Here is a 24,034-nt window from a genome sequence, read left to right on the forward strand (position 1 = left end):
TGTCTCCAGGGTGTTGTTCCTCTCACACCAGGACGCCATCCCACTGCTGCCACCAATGTAACGGATCACCTGGCACCCTGACTGAGTACCTCCATTGACGGATGATCCTAGCGTTTTCCTGAGGTTTCCAAGCACTCTGGCAGACACCACAATCACCGAACCGAAGCAGCATAGAAATCCTCTTCAAGCATAGGAATGCTGTAGACAGTTGAATAGGAAAACCATACGAATAGGTTTACACTCCTAGCAGTCAAACTGGGACAGCATGCAATAAATCCTCCCCCAAGAATGAGACGACACTTCACCTTGAGGGTAAAAACAGTAACTCACTTTATTTAGACATAGCACACCTACTTTAAACACCCCCCCCCAACAGCCTCATTTGCATACAATAGGGCACATGGAGGTCTATGGTACAAGGAAGGGTGGGGCCCGACAATAGCAAGGGCTGATGGGAGATGGAGGAGGGACAGGAAAAGGGGGAGGAGAAGAGGCACAGAACAGCAATGCCTTTAACATCACAGCAAGATACACACAGCCCACAATACATCGCAATACAATCCAACCGAACCCATAACAACATACACAATATTCAAGACAGCCCGAATGCAATCTGCTACACAGTCTCAAAGGCCATTGTTCCCAAAAGTCACACGTCCACGGATGGTCCTTAAAGGGCCAGTAGCAGCAATATAAAATACCACATGCCCAAATTGCATTCAAACGTACAAATTTACCAGGGGCCATAGTCAGCAGGTAGGAGGCGGGTAGCCAGTCCTCTCCAATGCCCAGTGGCGAGGCGGTTTCCGCCACAATCATCAAAGGTCCTTAAGCTGTAGTCTTCATCTCCTTTCAGTACAGTGTAGGACCTTCCTCCCCCATGCACTGAACGGATGGTTCTCCTGCCTGCCGGCTCTCTCACTGATCAGGCAGATCTGTATGTGCGCTCTGCCTGATCACTGATGAAGCAGTCAGGGTCTGGCCGTGCTGGATCTCCCTGACTGCTGTTTATAAGACACTTTTAGCAAGATTTTTTCTTAGTAAAAGGGCGTCTTATAAATTGTCAACGCCGTTCTTAAAGCTCTACAAGAAAATCTAGACTATAACATCCAAAGTCACAGGTGCACATCCATAAGGCTAGCATGCCGGCAGATCACCCTAACAGGCTTAGGTCAGGCCCAGGAGAGGCAGTTCTGTTAGTGTTAGGTACCTATCTGCAGAAGACACCTTGACGCCGGTAGATGGGCCCGACACACGTATGATCAAATATGTGCACAAAGAACTTCCATTTTTCATGTATAGTACCACTGTAATCCAGAATAATCCCTAATCCTGGGTTCTATTATTAGCATTAATAAAGCCGTAAACTGGCTGTAAATCCGTCAAAGGTATGAATACGTGCCGACTTCTCCTTAACTTCTGGGCATCCATCGCCAGTGCTAAGTGTAAGACCGCTACTGAGCCACTGAAACAGGCATAGAAAATGGTAAATAGGACGGGTCTGCCGGCCCATCCCCTCCCCCACCCACTGTAATACCATACACATCCACTATACACTGTACTGCTGTGTAATACCAAACACATCCACTATACACTGTACTGCTCTGTAATACCAAACACATCCACTATACACTGTACTGCTCTGTAATACTAAACACATCCACTATACACTGTACTGCTCTGTAATACCAAACACATCCACTATACACTGTACTGCTCTGTAATACTAAACACATCCACTATACACTGTACTGCTCTGTAATACCAAACACATCCCCTATACACTGTACTGCTCTGTAATACCATACACATCCACTATACACTGTACTGCTCTGTAATACCATACACATCCACTATACACTGTACTGCTCTGTAATACTAAACACATCCAGTATACACTGTACTGCTCTGTAATACCAAACACATCCACTATACACTGTACTGCTCTGTAATACCAAACACATCCACTATACACTGTACTGCACTGTAATACCAAACACATCCACTATACACTGTACTGCTCTGTAATACCAAACACATCCACTATACACTGTACTGCACTGTAATACCAAACACATCCCCTATACACTGTACTGCTCTGTAATACCAAACACATCCTCTATACACTGTACTGCTCTGTAATACCAAACACATCCACTATACACTGTTCTGTTCTGTAATACCAAACACATCCACTATACACTGTACTGCTCTGTAATACCAAACACATCCTCTATACACTGTACTGCTCTGTAATACCAAACACATCCACTATACACTGTTCTGTTCTGTAATACCAAACACATCCACTATACACTATACTGCTCTGTAATACCAAACACATCCTTTATACACTGTACTGCTCTGTAATACCAAACACTTCTGCTATACACTGTACTGCTCTGTTATACCAAACACATCCGCTATACACTGTACTGCTCTGTAATACTAAACACATCCGCTATACACTGTACTGCTCTGTACTTGGTGAGCTGTGAGGAGGTGGCAGCGCTCTCCTGAGCTCCGGTGAGTACAGCTGGGAGGTGCCAGGAGTCGGACCCCCACAGATCTCATATTAATGACGTGTCCTGGGGACATCAATATCCAGTTCCTGGGTAACCCCTTTACATTCTTCAGCAGACCCCTATATGATAACATAAAGGTTCTGATGATCCCTTTAACACATCAGTTGATGAAAACACAATCAGTAATGTCCTTCATGTCTGAGAAGAGCAGCGCTATCAGTAATACCTGCCCCCGCTGTATAACACATAATGGGAGCAGTGACCCCCTCCCCGGATAACACACAGGTAAGTGTTCCCGGACTGACCTCATCAGAACCTGCATTGTGCCTTCACATGGAGGAGGTGTCATATGTCCTGAGAGACATCTGGAGGGACAGGAAGGACACATCTGCTTCTATGGGGCGGATTATGGGTCTGAGCAACTCCCAGGTTATACAGAGCTGTAATATGTACATGAGCCCTTACCGCCATAGAGCGCTCATCTCTGCCTGTGCTACATTACAGCTGTATGGCGGTATTATTACTGATGACCCCGGCTGTAATTTACTCAGAATGGAGACGATTACTGCTCGTTATCAATAAGTAATAATCAATACCAGCAGAATCCAGAGAAACCCTGAATGTAGTGTAATGTCTGCTAATAATCCATCCCCCAAATAACTGACTGAGCGGGGGCCACATGTGTCCTGTAGTAATGTGAGGGTGAGAACGGGGGCCACAATAGATGGTGGAGGAAGGAGACCGAGGGGTCACAATAGATGACAGAGGAAGGAGACTGGTGGCCACAGGGACCACAATAGATGGAGGAAGGACAATGGGGGCCACAGACTGAGGGCCACAGATGACGGAGGAAGGAGAGCTCTCAGCAGCTGATGACGCTGACACAAGTTCCTCCAGCTTTAGGACTATTGTACATTCATGTGCTGCCATCATCACTGATTTATGACATGCCATAAAGTGAGGACACTCCTCAGGGTTCTGGATTTCTAGGACATGGACATATCATACAGCTGCCGCCATTCCTGACATCCACCACACACAAGAGGCGGCTTCTAGTGATGACATTTATGGATTTTACTAACAGCCGGGGACATTTTCTCTCCACAGTCACAATCTACAGACTTTATACTGACGCTCTGTGGACGCCTCACCCACATCTCATCTTCTTATTCTTACAGATTGGGCGGTAATGGTCTACGAGATACTTCCTGCATCCAGTTGGCATCTGTAATAAGGAATAACCAGTCCCTGAAGACACTGGACCTGTCTGCTAACCGTCTGTCTGGTCCTCACTTCAGTGACTTGATGGCGGCTCTGTCCAGTCCGGCCTGCAGGATAGAGACATTACAGTGAGTATAAGAGATGTGTACAGGACGGAGACATGTGGGGCACACGTTATACATGGAGCTTATTCTATTTTATGCTCCGCACCATTGTTATGTCTATGAGATAAACTGCTGACCGCTCCTTGATATGTGACGTCTACTAATGTCTGACTAATGCCCCAGGTCTAGTGGTGTCAGCGGCCACCGCCCCCCTTACCTGCGCCCCTGATGTCGGCACAGTCTGTATAGAAGCGTCATCTGCAGCAGATTTATCATCTTCTCTCCACATCACTGAGATTTTACCTTTTTCCCCGACTTCTAAGAACCATAACGTTTTTACTTTTCCGTTCACGTTGCCGTCTGAGGGCTTCATGCGCTGCTGTATTTTGCGGTCCGTCTAGAGAAAAGTTCTATTCCTGTCCTCGAAATGGAGAAGAATAGGACGTTATATGTTTTTCGAGACCACAGGACAGACTTCAGGGTGTGGGGGGCACACGGTGTAATGTCCGCACGTCTTGTGGCCCCGATGAGATTAATGGGTCTACATCAGATCGGCAGATCGGCTGCAGACTGAGACTACGGTCGTGTGCATGAGGCGCAAGATGGAGGTTTAATGGCTCCATTTAATTTACCAGAACTTGTACTGAAAACACCGGAAAACATTCTTTTTGGGGCTACAATTCCTCAATTTTTTGTGTTGTTTTTTCACTGTGTTGCCGGTGCGCCAAAACTGACATGACGACCCTATCCTGAGGATCGGTACAATTACAGCAATACCACATTTATATGGTTTCTATTATTTTTTACTATCTTTACAGTAATAAAAACCTTTGATAAATCGGAATGTCCTTCCCGGCCGTATCCTGACCCCATGGCCGCTTTCTATCTCCATCTACAGGGCGGAGGCTGTTTTTTGCCGGGCGAGCTGTAGTTTTTATTGCTGCCATTTTGGGTCACAAATAACTTTTTGATCTTTTTATTTTCTTATTATTTTCATTTTAATAGTTTGGACATTTTCGGATGCGGCGACACCAAATATGTTTCTTTTTTATTCTTTATTTTAGATGTAAAATTGGGAAAGGGGGAGATTAGAATTTGTATTTTTTAAAGATTTTTTAGTTTTTTTCTCTTGTAACTGTAATAGTAACTGTAATGCACTTTCTATGCAGTGGATGAGAACAGACAGAACACTATGGCGCCTGCGGTTTATATGGCGACTATACGGAGTTCTGTATGTCTCCGTTCCTGCACTGACCCGCGGGGTGCGGACAGACAAGGGTATATGAGGAAACACAGGGAAATCTATGGACACGTGAGCGGTCCACGGAGGACACGGACAGATCACTGGCGTGTTAATCAGCCCGTACGGGGTCAGAACTCAGCCGCACTTCAGAAATGTTTTACATGTTTTATAAGTAGTCACTAAAAAAACCGCAGCGACATCAGCAGGTGACAGAACAGATTTTGTCTGTTTTCAGCCGCGTTTCTTTCTGGACGTCTGTGAAATGTTTTTCCTCTATAGTGAAAGAGGTAAAACCGCCAGATCTCCAGCACGCCGCGCTGCTGAAAAGAGGCAGAAAAAACACAGAATTAGAAAAACTCCAGGAATAAAACTCTTCTGTCTGATACTTTCCATAGACCTTTTCTGCAAAAATCACCAAATCTCAGAAATCACCAGTAAAAGCTGTGTGTGACCGCGGCCTCTGGGGGGCGCTGCAGATTGCAGTTTGTGGCCGCCTGTGATCTCACCTCGTATGTATCGGCATGTAAAGCTGGAGGCTTCAGCAGCATTCTGCGCGCTGTCCGCCTGCCACGTGTCACAGTATAAAGCCGCACATCACAACCTACCTTGTGACACGTCTATAACCACACGTGACATCATCACATATCGGGCTCCAGTAGAGAATGCTTCTCTCCATCTGTATCACTATTAGTGCCCCAGCATTTCCTCTATTAGACTGGTCCTGAAGGGGTTAAAGCTTCTGATGTGCCACACTGTGATGTGGCATGACGAGTGCAGTATGTGGCGGTACTTTATATTGTAGTACAGGTATAATATACGGCTCAGACAGGTGACAGGGCTCTCAGTGAGATGATATCTCCTGCTACATGAGTCTGTGTGCGCCACCTAGTGGCTGTCAGGTGACCTGCGGCTGCCGAGGGTTTTCCTGACATTTCCTGATATTGATATAATGAGAAACGGAGACCTTCACACGAGGGTGGACACATCCATCTATTAGTATTACATGAGCAGCGAGTCATGTGACCACAGTATGGCGGTATTATCATCTACACAATATATAGTATTATATGTCATATACGGGATTTTCCCTTTATAAGACGCACCCAAGGTTTAGACAACGGAAAATAAGAAAACGTATTTTCTAGATCCTCTATGAAGGGAATGTGGTTTAGTGAAGTGGAGGCGTCGCGGTCCAGGACTTCAGGTGTAACAACCAGCGATGGTGCATGTGGTCCCCTCATTAATGTACCTCCAAATAAATGTGTCTCCTGTCACTGCTCTGTGGGGTCCGGCCACGCTGCTTCTCCTGCTGGGGTTATTTTTAAGTATTTGTGTGCGACACACACACAGTTCTGGTACACACACAGCACTGCTATACACACATACAACTCTGCTATTCACAGACAGCACTAGCGTACACACATAGAGCTCTGCTATAAAAATATACAGCTCTGCTACACCTATACAGTTTTGTTACACACATACAGCTCTGCTATACACGCATACAGCTCTACTACACATATACAGTTCTGTTACACACATACAGATCTACTACACATATACAGTTCTGTTACACACATACAGCTCTGCTACACATATACACTTAGCATCTTTACTGAAAACTCACATCTCCCTACACCAGTGTCGGCTATACAGTCTTCCTGCTCTAGCTCCTCCTATTGATGACATCATCAAAGGTCCTTAAGCTGTAGTCTTCATCTCCCTTCCGTACAGTGTAGGACCTTCCTCCCCCATGCACTGAACGGATGGTTCTCCTGCCTGCCGGCTCTCTCACTGATCAGGCAGATCTGTATGTGCGCTCTGCCTGATCACTAATGAAGCAGTCAGGGTCTGGCCGTGCTGGATCTCCCTGACTGCTGTTTATAAGACACTTGTAGCAAAAAATTTTCTTACTAAAAGGGCGTCTTATAAATTGTCAAATACGGTAAGTCTGATTTTCAGTGATGTGGTCCCGGTCATAGGAGAGAACTGCTGAAAAGTAACTGCATTGTAAATGTGTTCTCTGGGACTTTGATATTGATGGCCTGTCCTCAGGGACAATATCTGACAGGTGGGGGCCCCCGACACCCTGCCTATCAGGTGCTTAAAGAGGCAGCGGCGCTGGGTGAGCACTTAGGCGCCAATTTATTAAGACCGGCGTTTTACACGTCTTTCTCAATAAAGCCCTACAAGAAAATATAGACTATAACATCCAAAGTCACAGGTGCACATCCATAAGGCTAGCATGCCGGCAGCTCACCCTAACAGGCTTAGGTCAGGCCCAGGAGAGGCAGTTCTGTTAGTGTTAGGTACCTATCTGCAGAAGCCACCGTGACGCCGGTAGATGGGCCCGACACTTCGTATGATCAAATATGTGCACAAAGGACTTCAATTTTTCATGTATAGTACCACTGTAATCCAGAATAATCCCTAATCCTGGGTTCTGTTATTAACATTAATAAAGCCGTAAACTGGCTGTAAATCCGTCGAAGTTAGGAATACGTGCCGGCCTCTCCTTAACTTCGGGGCATCCATCGCAAGTCCTAAATGTAAGACCGCTACTGAGCGACTGAAACAGGCACAGAAAATGGTAAATAGGATGGGTCTGCCCGCCCATCCCCTCCCCCACCCACTGTAATACCATACACATCCTCTATACACTGTACTGCTCTGTAATACAAACACATCCACTATACACTGTACTGCTCTGTAATACCAAACACATCCTCTATACACTGTACTGCTCTGTAATACAAACACATCCACTATACACTGTACTGCTCTGTAATACCAAACACATCCGCTATACACTGTTCTGCTCTGTAATACCAAACACATCCACTATACACTGTACTGCTCTGTAATACCAATCACATCCGCTCTACACTGTACTGCTCTGTAATACCAAACATCCACTATACACTGTACTGCTCTGTAATACCAAACACATCCACTATACACTGTACTGCTCTATAATACCAAACACATCCACTATACACTGTACTGCTCTGTAATACCAAACACATCTTCTATACACTGTACTGCACTGTAATACCAAACACATCCGCTATACACTGTACTGATCTGTAATACCAAACACATCCACTATACACTGTACTGCTCTGTAATACCAAACACATCCTCTATACACTGTACTGCACTGTATAACCAAACACATCCGCTATACACTGTACTGCTCTGGAATACCAAACACATCTTTTATATACTGTACTGCTTTGTAATACCAAACACATCCGCTATACACTGTACTGCTCTGTAATACCAAACACATCCACTATACACTGTACTGCTCTGTAATACCAAACACATCCGCTATACACTGTACTGTTCTGTAATACCAAACACATCCGCTATACACTGTACTGCTCTGTAATACCAAACACATCCTCTATACACTGTACTGCTCTGTAATACCAAACACATCCGCTATACACTGTACTGCTCTGTAATACCAAACACATCCACTATACACTGTACTGCTCTGTAATACAAACACATCCACTATACACTGTACTTCTCTGTAATACCAAACACATCTTTTATACACTGTACTGCACTGTAATACCAAACACATCCGCTATACACTGTACTGATCTGTAATACCAAACTCATCCACTATACACTGTACTGCTCTGTAATACCAAACACATCCTCTATACACTGTACTGCACTGTATAACCAAACACATCCGCTATACACTGTACTGCTCTGGAATACCAAACACATCTTCTATATACTGTACTGCTTTGTAATACCAAACACATCCGCTATACACTGTACTGCTCTGTAATACCAAACACATCCACTATACACTGTACTGCTCTGTAATACCAAACACATCCGCTATACACTGTACTGTTCTGTAATACCAAACACATCCGCTATACACTGTACTGCTCTGTAATACCAAACACATCCTCTATACACTGTACTGCTCTGTAATACCAAACACATCCGCTATACACTGTACTGCTCTGTAATACCAAACACATCCACTATACACTGTACTGCTCTGTAATACAAACACATCCACTATACACTGTACTTCTCTGTAATACCAAACACATCTTTTATACACTGTACTGTTCTGTAATACCAAACACATCCTCTATACACTGTACTGCTCTGTAATACCAAACATATCCATTATACACTGTACTGGTCTGTAATACCAAACACATCCGCTATACACTGTACTGCTCTGTAATACCAAACACATCTTCTATACACTGTACTGCTCTGTAATACCAAACACATCCTCTATACACTGTACTGCTCTGTAATACCAAACACATCCGCTATACACTGTACTGCTCTGTAATACCAAACACATCCATTATACACTGTACTGGTCTGTAATACCAAACACATCCGCTATACTCTCTATTGCTCTGTAATACCAAACACATCCACTATACACTGTACTGCTCTGTACTACCAAACACATCCGCTATACACTGTACTGCTCTGTAATACCAAACATATCCGTTATACACTCTCCTGGTCTGTAATACCAAACACATCCACTATACTCTCTACTGCTCTGTAATACCAAACTCATCCACTATACACTGTACTGCTCTGTACCACCAAACACATCCGCTATACACTGTACTGCTCTGTAATACCAAACACATCCGCTATACACTGTACTGCTCTGTAATACCAAACACATCCGCTATATACTGTACTGCTCTGTAATACCAAACACATCCGCTATACACTGCACTGCTCTGTAATACCAAACACATCCGCTATACACTGCACTGCTCTGTAATACCAAACACATCAGCTGTACACTGTACTGCACTGTAATACCAAACACATCCGCTATATACTGTACTGCTCTGTAATACTAAACACATCCACTATACACTGTACTGCTCTGTAATACCAAACACATCCACTATACACTGCACTGCTCTGTAATACCAAACACATCCGCTATACACTGTACTGCTCTGTAATACCAAACACATCCATTATACACTGTACTGGTCTGTAATACCAAACACATCCGCTATACTCTCTATTGCTCTGTAATACCAAACACATCCACTATACACTGTACTGCTCTGTACTACCAAACACATCCGCTATACACTGTACTGCTCTGTAATACCAAACATATCCGTTATACACTCTCCTGGTCTGTAATACCAAACACATCCACTATACTCTCTACTGCTCTGTAATACCAAACTCATCCACTATACACTGTACTGCTCTGTACCACCAAACACATCCGCTATACACTGTACTGCTCTATAATACCAAACACATCCGCTATACACTGTACTGCTCTGTAATACCAAACACATCCGCTATACACTGTACTGCTCTGTAATACCAAACACATCCGCTATACACTGCACTGCTCTGTAATACCAAACACATCCGCTATACACTGTACTGCTCTGTAATACCAAACACATCCGCTATATACTGTACTGCTCTGTAATACTAAACACATCCACTATACACTGTACTGCTCTGTAATACCAAACACATCCACTATACACTGCACTGCTCTGTAATACCAAACACATCAGCTGTACACTGTACTGCACTGTAATACCAAACACATCCGCTATACACTGTACTGCTCTGTAATACCAAACACATCCGCTATACACTGTACTGCTCTGTAATAACAAACACATCTGCTATACACTGTACTGCTCTGTAATACCAAACACATCCTCTATACACTGTACTGCTCTGTAATACCAAACACATCCGCTATACACTGTACTGCTCTGTAATACCAAACACATCCGCTATACACTGTACTGCTCTGTAATAACAAACACATCCGCTATACACTGTACTGCTCTGTAATACCAAACACATCCTCTATACACTGTACTGCTCTGTAATACCAAACACATCCGCTATACACTGTACTGCTCTGTAATACCAAACACATCCGCTATACACTGTACTGCTCTGTAATAACAAACACATCCGCTATACACTGTACTGCTCTGTAATAACAAACACATCCACTATACACTGTACTGCTGTGTAATGCCAAACACATCCACTATACACTGTCCTGCTCTGTAATACCAAACACATCCGCTATACACTGTACTGCTCTGTAATAACAAACACATCCGCTATACACTGTACTGCTCTGTAATAACAAACACATCCACTATACACTGTACTGCTGTGTAATGCCAAACACATCCACTATACACTGTCCTGCTCTGTAATACCAAACTCATCCACTATACACTGTACTGCTCTGTACCACCAAACACATCCGCTATACACTGTACTGCTCTGTAATACCAAACACATCCGCTATACACTGTACTGCTCTGTAATACCAAACACATCCGCTATATACTGTACTGCTCTGTAATACCAAACACATCCGCTATACACTGCACTGCTCTGTAATACCAAACACATCCGCTATACACTGTACTGCTCTGTAATACCAAACACATCCGCTATATACTGTACTGCTCTGTAATACTAAACACATCCACTATACACTGTACTGCTCTGTAATACCAAACACATCCACTATACACTGCACTGCTCTGTAATACCAAACACATCAGCTGTACACTGTACTGCACTGTAATACCAAACACATCCGCTATACACTGTACTGCTCTGTAATACCAAACACATCCGCTATACACTGTACTGCTCTGTAATAACAAACACATCTGCTATACACTGTACTGCTCTGTAATACCAAACACATCCTCTATACACTGTACTGCTCTGTAATACCAAACACATCCGCTATACACTGTACTGCTCTGTAATACCAAACACATCCGCTATACACTGTACTGCTCTGTAATAACAAACACATCCGCTATACACTGTACTGCTCTGTAATACCAAACACATCCTCTATACACTGTACTGCTCTGTAATACCAAACACATCCGCTATACACTGTACTGCTCTGTAATACCAAACACATCCGCTATATACTGTACTGCTCTGTAATAACAAACACATCCGCTATACACTGTACTGCTCTGTAATACCAAACACATCCACTATACACTGTCCTGCTCTGTAATACCAAACACATCCACTATACACTGTACTGCTCTGTACTTGGTGAGCTGTGAGGAGGTGGCAGCGCTCTCCTGAGCTCCGGTGAGTACAGCTGGGAGGTGCCAGGAGTCGGACCCACACAGAACTCATATTAATGACGTGTCCTGGGGACATCAATATCCAGTTCCTGGATGACCCCTTTACATTCTTCAGCAGACCCCTATATGATAACATAAAGGTTCTGATGATCACTTTAACACATCAGTTGATGAAAACACAATCAGTAATGTCCTTCATGTCTGAGAAGAGCAGCGCTATCAGTAATACCTGCCCCCGCTGTATAACACATAATGGGAGCAGTGACCCCCTCCCCGGATAACACACAGGTAAGTGTTCCCGGACTGACCTCATCAGAACCTGCATTGTGCCTCCACATGGAGGAGGTGTCATATGTCCTGAGAGACATCTGGAGGGACAGGAAGGACACATCTGCTTCTATGGGGCGGATTATGGGTCTGAGCAACTCCCAGGTTATACAGAGCTGTAATATGTACATGAGCCCTTACCGCCATAGAGCGCTCATCTCTGCCTGTGCTACATTACAGCTGTATGGCGGTATTATTACTGATGACCCCGGCTGTAATTTACTCAGAATGGAGACGATTACTGCTCGTTATCAATAAGTAATAATCAATACCAGCGGAATCCAGAGAAACCCTGAATGTAGTGTAATGTCTCCTAATAATCCATCCCCCAAATAACTGACTGAGCGAGGGCCACATGTGTCCTGTAGTAATGTGAGGGGGGGAATGGGGGCCACAGGGGCCACAATAGATGGTGGAGGAAGGAGACTGAGGGCCACAATAGATGGTGGAGGAAGGAGACTGAGGGCCACAATAGATGCTGGAGGAAGGAGACCGAGGGCCACAATAGATGGAGGAAGGAGACTGAGGGCCACAATAGATGGTGGAGGAAGGAGACTGAGGGCCACAATACATGGTGGAGGAAGGAGACCGAGGGCCACAAAAGATGATGGAGAAAGGAGAATGGAGGCCACAATACATGGTGGTCGAAGGAGATTGGAGGCCACAGGGACCACAAACTTTGGGCCACAATAGATGGAGGAAGGACAATGGGGTCACAGACTGAGGGCCACAATAGATGGAGGAAGGACAATGGGGCCACAGACTGAAGGCCACAATAGATGATGGAGGAAGGAGAATGGAGGCCACAGGGACCCCAACAGATGGTAAAGGAAGGAGAATGGAGGCCACAGGGACCCCAACAGATGGTAAAGGAAGGAGAAAGGAGGCCACAGGGACCACAATAGATGATGGAGCAAGGAGAAGGAAGGCCACAAAGACCAAAATATATAGCGGAGGAAGGAAAATGGAGGCCACAGGGACCTCAATAGATGGTGGAAGAAGGAGAATAGAGGACACAGGGGCCACAGACTGAGGGCCACAGATGATGGAAGAAGGAGAGCTCTCAGCAGCTGATGACGCTGACACAAGTTCCTCCAGCTTTATGACTATTGTACATTCATGTGCTGCCATCATCACTGATTTATGACATGCCATAAAGTGAGGACACTCCTCAGGGTTCTGGATTTCTAGGACATGGACATATCATACAGCTGCCGCCATTCCTGACATCCACCACACACAAGAGGCGGCTTCTAGTGATGACATTTATGGATTTTACTAACAGCCGGGGACATTTTCTCTCCACAGTCACAATCTACAGACTTTATACTAACGCTCTGTGGACGCCTCACCCACATCTCATTATCTTATTCTTACAGATTGGGTAATAATGATCTACGAGACACTTTCTGCATCCAGTTGGCATCTGTAATAAGGAATAACCAGTCCCTGAAGATACTGGACCTGTATGGTAACCGTCTGTCTGGTCCTCACTTCAGTGACTTGACGGAGGCTCTGTCCAGTCCGGCCGGCAGGATAGAGACATTAGAGTGAGTATAAGAGATGTGTACAGGACGGAGACATGTGGGGCACACGTTATACATGGAGCTTATTCTATTTTATGCTCCGCACCATTGTTATGTCTATGAGATAAACTGCTGACCGCTCCTTGATATGTGACGTCTACTAATGTCTGACTAATGCCCCAGGTCTAGTGGTGTCAGCGGCCACCGCCCCCCTTACCTGCGCCCCTGATGGCGGCACAGTCTGTATAGAAGCGTCATCTGCAGCAGATTTATCATCTTCTCTCCACATCACTGAGATTTCCCCTTTTTTCCCGACTTCTAAGAACCAGAACGTTCTTACTTTTCCGTTCACGTTGCCGTCTGAGGGCTTCATGCGCTGCTGTATTTTGCGGTCCGTGTAGAGAAAAGTTCTATTCCTGTCCTCGAAATGGAGAAGAATAGGACGTTTTATGTTTTCCGAGACCACAGGACAGACTTCAGGGTGTGGGGGGCACACGGTGTAATGTCCGCACGTCTTGTGGCCCCGATGAGATTACTGGGTCTACATCAGATCCGCAGATCGGCTGCAGACTGAGACTACGGTCGTGTGCATGAGGCGCAAGATGGAGGTTTAATGGCTCCATTTAATTTACCAGAACTTGTATTGAAAACACCGGAAAACATTCCTCCATTTTTTGTGTTGTTTTTTTACGGTGTTGCCGGTGCGCCAAAACTGACCTGACGCCCCTATCCTGAGGATCGGTACAATTACAGCAATACCACATTTATATGGTTTCTTTTATATTTTACTATTTTTAAAGTAATAAAAACCTTTGATAAATCTGAATGTCCTTCCCGGCCGTATCCGGACCCCATGGCCGCTTTCTATCTCCATCTACAGGGCGGAGGCGGGTTTTTGCCGGGCGAGCTGTAGTTTTTATTGCTGCCATTTTGGGTCACAAATAACTTTTTGATCTTTTTATTTTCTTATTATTTTCGGGGGGTGAAGTGACCAAAACCAGCGATCGCTGTGCGGGACAATCACTTGTACATTTTAATAGTTCGGACATTTTCGGATGCGGCGACACCAATTATGTTTATTTTTTATTCTTTATTTTTCGATGTAAAATTGGGAAAGGGGGAGATTAGAATTTGTATTTTTTTAAGATTTTTTAGTTTTTTCTCTTGTAACTGTAATAGTAACTGTAATGCACTTTCTATGCAGTGGATGAGAACAGACAGAACGCGATGGCGCCTGCGGTTTATATGGCGACTATACGGAGTTCTGTATGTCTCCGTTCCTGCACTGACCCGCGGGGTGTGGACAGACAAGGGTATATGAGGAAACACAGGGAAATCTATGGACACGTGAGCGGTCCACGGAGGACACGGACAGATCACTGGCGTGTTAATCAGCCCGTACGGGGTCAGAACTCAGCCGCACTTCAGAAATGTTTTACATGTTTTATAAGTAGTCACTAAAAAAAACTAAAAAACGCAGCGACATCAGCAGGTGACAGAACAGATTTTGTCCGTTTTCAGCCGCGTTTCTTTCTGGACGTCTGTGAAATGTTTTTCCTCTATAGTGAAAGATGTAAAACCGCCAGATCTCCAGCACGCCGCGCTGCTGAAAAGAGGCAGAAAAAACACATAATTAGAAAAACTCCAGGAATAAAACTCTTCTGTCTGATACTTTCCATAGACCTTTACTGCAAAAATCACCAAACCTCAGAAAACACCAGTAAAAGCTGTGTGTGACCGCGGCCTCTGGAGGGCGCTGCAGATTGCAGTTTGTGGCCGCCTGGGATCTCACCTCGTATGTATCGGCATGTAAAGCTGGAGGCTTCAGCAGCATTCTGCGCGCTGTCCGCCTGCCACGTGTCACAGTATAAAGCCGCACATTACAACCTACATTGTGCCACGTCTATAACCACACGTGACATCATCACATATCGGGCTCCAGTAGAGAACGCTTCTCTTCATCTGTATCACTATTAGTGCCCCATCATTTCCTCTATTAGGCTGGTCCTGAAGGGGTTAAAGCTTCTGATGTGCCACACTGTGATGTGACATGACGAGTGCAGTATGTGGCGGTACTTTATATTGTAGTACAGGTATAATATACGGCTCAGACAGGTGACAGGGCTCTCAGTGAGATGATATCTCCTGCTACATGAGTCTGTGTGCGCCACCTAGTGGCTGTCAGGTGACCTGCGGCTGCCGAGGGTTTTCCTGACATTGATATAATGAGAAACTGGAGACCTTCACACGAGGGTGGACACATCCATCTATTAGTATTACATGAGCAGCGAGTCATGTGACCACAGTATGGCGGTATTATCATCTACACAATATATAGTATTATATGTCATATACAGGATTTTCCCTTTATAAGACGCACCCCAGGTTTAGACAACGGAAAATAAGAAAACGTATTTTCTAGATCCTCTATGAAGGGAATGTGGTTTAGTGAAGTGGAGGCGTTGAGGTCCGGAACTTCAGGTGTAACAACCAGCGATGGTGCATGTGGTCCCCTCATCAATGTACCTGCAAATAAATGTGTCTCCTGTCACTGCTCTGTGGGGTCCGGCCACGCTGCTTCCCTTTCGTCCTAACCAGCAGCACAAGTGGGGGATTTGCCCCTGTGAAGCTGGTCAGGACAGGCGGAATTTTTATTGAACAAATATCTCTGCCAAGTATCATTAATTAATTGATGCCCCCCCCCCTATATAACCCGCCCCCTGTCTGGACGGGGTTGCTTTTTTTTCTGTCCTGTGGAATGGAAATGGACAGGATAAACTCCCTTCAGTTCTCCCCTTGTAGGGTGAAGTGTATTAGTTTGTTTTACAGGTCCGCTGCCTGTCGCTGCAGACGATGGATCCGGCCAGGATAATGAGGACCGTTCGCTTCAGATGTCTTCTCTTTCCCCTTCCCTCTTTTCCCTCCCCCCTCCGGTGCTTATAACCTTGCCCTGCGCTTTCGGACGCTAGTGCGGCATGCGCTCTTACTCTGCCTCCCTCTGCCATTCTCGTTATACCGGAAGTGCGTCTTTTGCATCACTTCTGGTCTGGACGCAGCTCTGCTACACATACACACTTAGCATCTTTACTGAAAACTCACATCTCCCTACACCAGTGTCGGCTGTACAGTCTTCCTGCTCTGGCTCCTCCTATTGATGACATCATCAAAGGTCTTTAAGCTGTAGTCTTCATCTCCTTTCAGTACAGTGTAGGACCTTCCTCCCGCATGCACTGAACGGATGGTTCTCCTGCCTGCCGACTCTCTCACTGATCAGGCAGATCTGTATGTGCGCTCTGCCTGATCACTAATGAAGCAGTCAGGGTCTGGCCGTGCTGGATCTCCCTGACTGCTGTTTATAAGACACTTTTAGCAAGATTTTTTTCTTACTAAAAGGGCGTCTTATAAATTGTCAAATACGGTAAGTCTGATTTTCAGTGATGTGGTCCCGGTCATAGGAGAGAACTGCTGAAAAGTATCTGCATTGTAAATGTCTTCTCTGGGACTTTGATATTGATGGCCTGTCCTCAGGAACAATATCTGACTGGTGGGGGCCGGCGACACCCTGCCTGTCAGGTGCTTAAAGAGGCAGCGGCGCTGGGTGAGCACTTAGGCGCCAATTTATTAAGACCGGCGTTTTCCACGCCTTTCTTAATACAGCCCTACAAGAAAGTTTAGCCTAGCACATCCAAAGTCACAGGTGCACATCCATAAGGCTAGCATGCCGGCAGCTCACCCTAACAGGCTTAGGTCAGGCCCAGGAGAGGCAGTTCTGTTAGTGTTAGGTACCTATCTGCAGAAGCCACCTTGACGCCGGTAGATGGGCCCAACACACGTATGATAAATATGTGCACAAAGAACTTCCATTTTTCATGTATAGTAGGTATAGTTCCACTGTAATCCAGAATAATCCCTAATCATGGGTTCTATTATTAATGTAAATAAAGCCGTAAACTGGCTGTAAATCCGTCGAAGTTATGAATAAGCGCCGGCCTCTCCTTAACTTCTGGGCATCCATCGCCAGTGCTAAGTGTAAGACCGCTACTGAGCCACTGAAACAGGCATAGAAAATGGTAAATATGATGGGTCTGCCGGCACATCCCCTCCCCCACCCACTGTAATACCAAACATCCACTGTACACTGTACTGTTCTGTAATACCAAACACATCCACTATACACTGTACTGCTCTGTAATACCAATCACATCCACTATACACTGTACTGCTCTGTAATACCAAACATCCACTGTACACTGTACTGTTCTGTAATACCAAACACATCCACTATACACTGTAATGCTCTGTAATACCAAACACATCCGCTATACGCTGTACTGCCCTGTAATACCAATCACATCCGCTATACACTGTACTGCTCTGTAACACTAAACACATCCACTATACACTGTACTGCTCTAATACCAAACACATCCTCTATACACTGTACTGCTCTGTAATACCAAACACATCCACTATACACTGTACTGCTCTGTAATACCAAACACATCCTCTATACACTGTACTGCTGTGTAATACCAAACACATCCGCCATACACTGTACTGCTCTGTAATACCAAACACATCCGCTATACACTGTACTGCTCTGTAATACCAAACACATCCGCTATACACTGTACTGCTCTGTAATACCAAACACATCTGCTATACACTGTACTGCTCTGTAATACCAAACACATCCGCTATACACTGTACTGCTCTGTAATACCAAACACATCCACTATACACTGTACTGCTCTGTAATACCAAACACATCCGCCATACACTGTACTGCTCTGTAATACCAAACACATCCACTATACACTGTACTGCTCTGTAATACTAAACACATCCGCTATACACTGTACTGCTCTGTAATACCAAACACATCTACTATACACTGTACTGCTCTGTAATACTAAACACATCCGCTATACACTGTACTGCTCTGTAATACCAAACACATCCACTATACACTGTACTGCTCTGTAATACCAAACACATCTACTATACACTGTACTGCTCTGTAATACTAAACACATCCGCTATACACTGTACTGCTCTGTAATACCAAACACATCTACTATACACTGTACTGCTCTGTATTACCAAACACATCTGCTATACACTGTACTGCTCTGTAATACCAAACACATCCACTATACACTGTACTGCTCTGTAATACCAAACACATCCGCTATACACTGTACTGCTCTGTACTTGGTGAGCTGTGAGGAGGTGGCAGCGCTCTCCTGAGCTCCGGTGAGTACAGCTGGGAGGTGCCAGGAGTCGGACCCCCACAGATCTCATATTAATGACATGTCCTGGGGACATCAATATCCAGTTCCTGGATAACCCCTTTACCTTCTTCAGCAGACCCCTATATGATAACATAAAGGTTCTGATGATCCCTTTAACACATCATTTGATGAAAACACAATCAGTAATGTTCTTCATGTCTGAGAAGAGCAGCGCTATCAGTAATACCTGCCCCCGCTGTATAACACATAATGGGAGCAGCAGGGCAGTCGCCTAGGGCGCCATTTAGCAGGGGGCGCCCGTTGCAGTGTAAAAAATAAATAAATAAAATAAATAAAAAATTAGTTGGTTATATAAGTTCGGCCGGCCGGCGGCGCCCCTCATGCTGCGCCTCCTGAGCGGCTGAGCGCTTGCCGCTCTAAAGAATCTCCGGCCACCGGCTCAGTGCTGCGCAGCCTGCCTGCGCCTGCTGTCATTCTGTGTCTGCTCTGTGTTGTCCGTGGCCGAGCTCTGTTCGGTCCGAGGTACAGGAGCTTTTGTTTCCTGTGCCCGGCCGGACTGACAGGAAGTGCTCACTTAGTGTGTACTTCCTTTCAGTCCGGCCGGGTACAGGAAACAAATGCTCCTGTACCGCGGACCGAACAGAGCTCGGCCACGCTACATTAGAGGTGACGGGGGGAGGGGCTGCAATGAGAGTGACAAGGAAGGGGGGAGGCTGCAATGAGAGTGACAAGAAAGGGGGGGCTGCAATGAGAGTGACAAGGAAGGGGGGGCTGCAATGAGAGTAACAAGAAAGGGGGCTGCAATGAGAGTGACAAGGAAGGGGGGGGGGCTGCAATGAGAGTGACAAGGAAGGGGGGGCTGCAATGAGAGTGACAAGGAAGGGGGGGCTGCAATGAGAGTGACAAGGAAGGGGGGGCTGCAATGAGAGTGACAAGGAAGGGGGGGCTGCAATGAGAGTGACAAGGAAGGGGGGGCTGCAATGAGAGTGACAAGGAAGGGGGGGCTGCAATGAGAGTGAAAAGGAAGGAGGGGGCTGCAATGAGAGTGACAAGGAAGGGGGGGCTGCAATGAGAGTGACAAGGAAGGGGGTTCTGCAATGAGAGTGACAAGGAAGGGGGGGGCTGCAATGAGAGTGACAAGGAAGGGGGGAGGCTGCAATGAGAGTGAAAAGGAAGGGGGGGGGGCTGCAATGAGAGTGACAAGGAAGGGGGGGGGCTGCAATGAGAGTGACAAGGAAGGGGTCTGCAATGAGAGTGACAAGGAAGGGGGGGCTGCAATGAGAGTGACAAGGAAGGGGGGGCTGCAATGAGAGTGACAAGGAAGGGGGGAGGCTGCAATGAGAGTGACAAGGAAGGGGGCGGCTGCAATGAGAGTGACAAGGAAGGGGGGATGCTGCAATGAGAGTGACAAGAAAGGGGGGGCTGCAATGAGAGTGACAAGGAAGGGGGGCTGCAATGAGAGTAACAAAAAAGGGGGGGCTGCAATGAGAGTGACAAGGAAGGGGGGGCTGCAATGAGAGTGACAAGGAAGGGGGGGCTGCAATGAGAGTGACAAGGAAGGGGGGGCTGCAATGAGAGTGACAAGGAAGGGGGGGCTGCAATGAGAGTGACAAGGAAGGGGGGAGGCTGCAATGAGAGTGAAAAGGAAGGGGGGAGGCTGCAATGAGAGTGACAAGGAAGGGGGCTGGAATGAGAGTGACAAGGAAGGGGGGGGGCTGGAATGAGAGTGACAAGGGAGGGGGGGGGGCTGGAATGAGAGTGACAAGGGGGGGGGGGGGAGAAGAGAGTGACAAGGGAGTCCCCAGAGCCAGACTGCAGCCAGAGACCAGATCATCTTATTGTCCTGGTGATCAGTAGACAATGCAATATGTTTATTATGTAATTGTTTAGTTATTAATGCTACATTGGAAACTAATTTACCTCACATTTAGGGTCCATTCACACATCCATGTGTGTTTTGCGGATCCACAAAACACGGACAGCAGCAATGTGCGTTCCGCATTTTGCGGGCACTAAGAGAATATGCCTATTCTTGTCCGCTATTGCGGACAAGAATAGGACATGTTATATTTTTTTCAGGATCGGAATTGCGGATCCCATAGAAATGTATAGGTCCGCAATTCCGTTCCGCAAAAAGAGACAGCTACAAGAAGCTGGATTAACCCTAAGGGAAACATAGCAGTTCTTTTAATTTAAAAGCTGAGAAAGGGGTGGAACATATGTGATGTCATGATATGGGCAGATCATCTGATAAGGAAGGGGTCGGCAATTTTTATCTTGCCTAGGGCGGCAAAAATCCTTGCACCGGCCCTGGGGAGCAGTGACCCCCTCCCCGGATAACACACAGGTAAGTGTTCCTGGACTGACCTCATCAGAACCTGCCTTGTGCCTCCACATGGTGGAGGTGTCATATGTCCTGAGAGACATCTGGAGGGACAGGAAGGACACATCTGCTTCTATGGGGCGGATTATGGGTCTGAGCAACTCCCAGGTTATACAGAGCTGTAATATGTACATGAGCCCTTACCGCCATAGAGCGCTCATCTCTGCCTGTGCTACATTACAGCTGTATGGCGGTATTATTACTGATGACCCCGGCTGTAATTTACTCAGAATGGAGACGATTACTGCTCGTTATCAATAAGTAATAATCAATACCAGCAGAATCCAGAGAAACCCTGAATGTAGTGTAATGTCTCCTAATAATCCATCCCCCAAATAACTGACTGAGCGAGGGCCACATGTGTCCTGTAGTAATGTGAGGGGGGGAATGGGGGCCACAGGGGCCACAATAGATGGTGGAGGAAGGAGAATTGAGGGCCACATTAGATGGTGGAGAAATGAGAATGGAGGCCACAGACTGAGGGCCACAACAGATGGTGGAGGAAGAAGAATGGAGGCCACAGGGTCCCCAATAGATGGTGGTTGAAGGAGAATGGAGGCCACAGGGACCACAATAGATGGTGGAGAAAGGAGAATGGAGGACACAGACTGAAGGCCACAATAGATGGTGGAGGAAGGAGACTGAGGGCCTCAATAGATGGTGGAGGAAGGAGACTGAGGGCCACAATAGATAGCGGAGGAAGGAGAATGGAGGCCACAAGGACCAAAGGACCACAATAGATGGCGGAGGAAGGAGACTGGAGGCCACAAGGACCAAAGGACCACAATAGATGGCAGAGGAAGGAGACTGGAGGCCACAAGGACCAAAGGACCACAATAGATGGCGGAGGAAGGAGACTGGAGGCCACAGGGACCCCAATAGATGGTGGAGGAAGGAGAATGGAGGCCACAGACTGAGGGCTAAATAGATGGTGGAGGAAGGAGAATGGAGGCCAGAGGGACCACAATAGATGTTGGAAGACGGAGACTGAGGGCCTAAAATAGATGGTGAAGGAAGAAGAATGGAGGCTACAGACTGAAGGCCAGATAGAGGAAGGAGAAAGGAGGCCACAGGGACCACAATAGATGATGGAGCAAGGAGAATGAAGGCCACAAAGACCAAAATAGATAGCGGAGGAAGGAAAATGAAGGCCACAGGGACCACAATAGATGGTAGAAGAAGGAGAATAGAGGACACGGGGCTACAGACTGAGGGCCACAATAGATGGTGGAGGAAGGAGAATGGAGGCCATAGGTACCACAGACCAGACATCCCAACCTGCAAAAACTCATTTCAGGGAGGTGCACTTCTTATCTCAGGGAGTTTTTTTTTTTGTTTTTTTTTTCACTAACTTTTTATTACATTTTCCAAACATATGAAGTATCTGCACACTTTGCTCTATGGTGTGGAGGACCAGGCTCATTACCCTGCACCAAATTATCATATTTATATATATGATTAAAGCATCCAGGGGGTGTGAATTTAACACTGGGGTAAATAATATAAATTAAAATGGAGGGTTAAATGTGTAAATGTATTTTTTTTTAAATGCATCTCTCTCAATAGTTATATAGCTACTGAATGAGACAGAAGGGATGCCTTTAACATATATATCTCCTTGAGAAGCCAATTTGACCCTAAAGGGTTAATTCAACCTGTAATCTAAACTCTGTCCTATCACTTCTCTTATCTCTCTGCTCTGCTATCTGACATGTGGGTGTCAGGGAGGCTATCTGACATGTGGGAGACTCCCTGAACCTCTGGGAGACTTGAGATCCCTGACAGACTGAGGGCCACAATAGATGGTAGAGGAAGGAGAATGGGGGCCACAGACTGAGGGCCACAGATGATGGAGGAAGGAGAGCTCTCAGCAGCTGATGACGCTGACACAAGTTCCTCCAGCTTTATGACTATTGTACATTCATGTGCTGCCATCATCACTGATTTATGACATGCCATAAAGTGAGGACACTCAGGGTTCTGGATTTCTAGGACATGGACATATCATACAGCTGCCGCCAGGGGCGTAGCTAGAAATGCATGGGCCCCATAGCAAAAAAATATTATGGGCCCCCCCTCCCCCACATATCGGGCCTCCCACCACCCCTTCCAGAGCTCCCACGCAAACACCCATCCTAGATCTCCCACCGCCACGAGCATAGAAAAGTCAGAGGAAAAACAAATAAGTATATGAACCTTTTAATTCCAAATTGAAAACCATTCAGTAACTGATAAAGTGGCCAATCTGAAACATGAAGAATTGGAAAAAAATAATAATTAGTAATTGTATTTAAAG

The 24,034-nt window shown here is 45.9% G+C and overlaps 1 protein-coding gene across 1 annotated transcript in view; it reads left to right on the forward strand.

Annotated features, from left to right (window-relative positions):
* LOC122932886 (ribonuclease inhibitor-like) overlaps positions 1-24,034 on the forward strand; it is a 140,057-nt gene that overhangs the window by 59,534 nt on the left and 56,489 nt on the right. Inside the window, exons 3-4 of the mRNA XM_044287545.1 lie at positions 3,704-3,874; positions 13,954-14,124. Of these exons, the coding sequence (XP_044143480.1) occupies positions 3,704-3,874; positions 13,954-14,124 (342 nt within the window). The remainder of the gene's footprint in view (positions 1-3,703; positions 3,875-13,953; positions 14,125-24,034) is intronic.

This window comes from Bufo gargarizans, chromosome 3 (assembly GCF_014858855.1).
Source record: "Bufo gargarizans isolate SCDJY-AF-19 chromosome 3, ASM1485885v1, whole genome shotgun sequence".
In the NCBI taxonomy this organism is placed as follows: domain Eukaryota; kingdom Metazoa; phylum Chordata; class Amphibia; order Anura; family Bufonidae; genus Bufo; species Bufo gargarizans.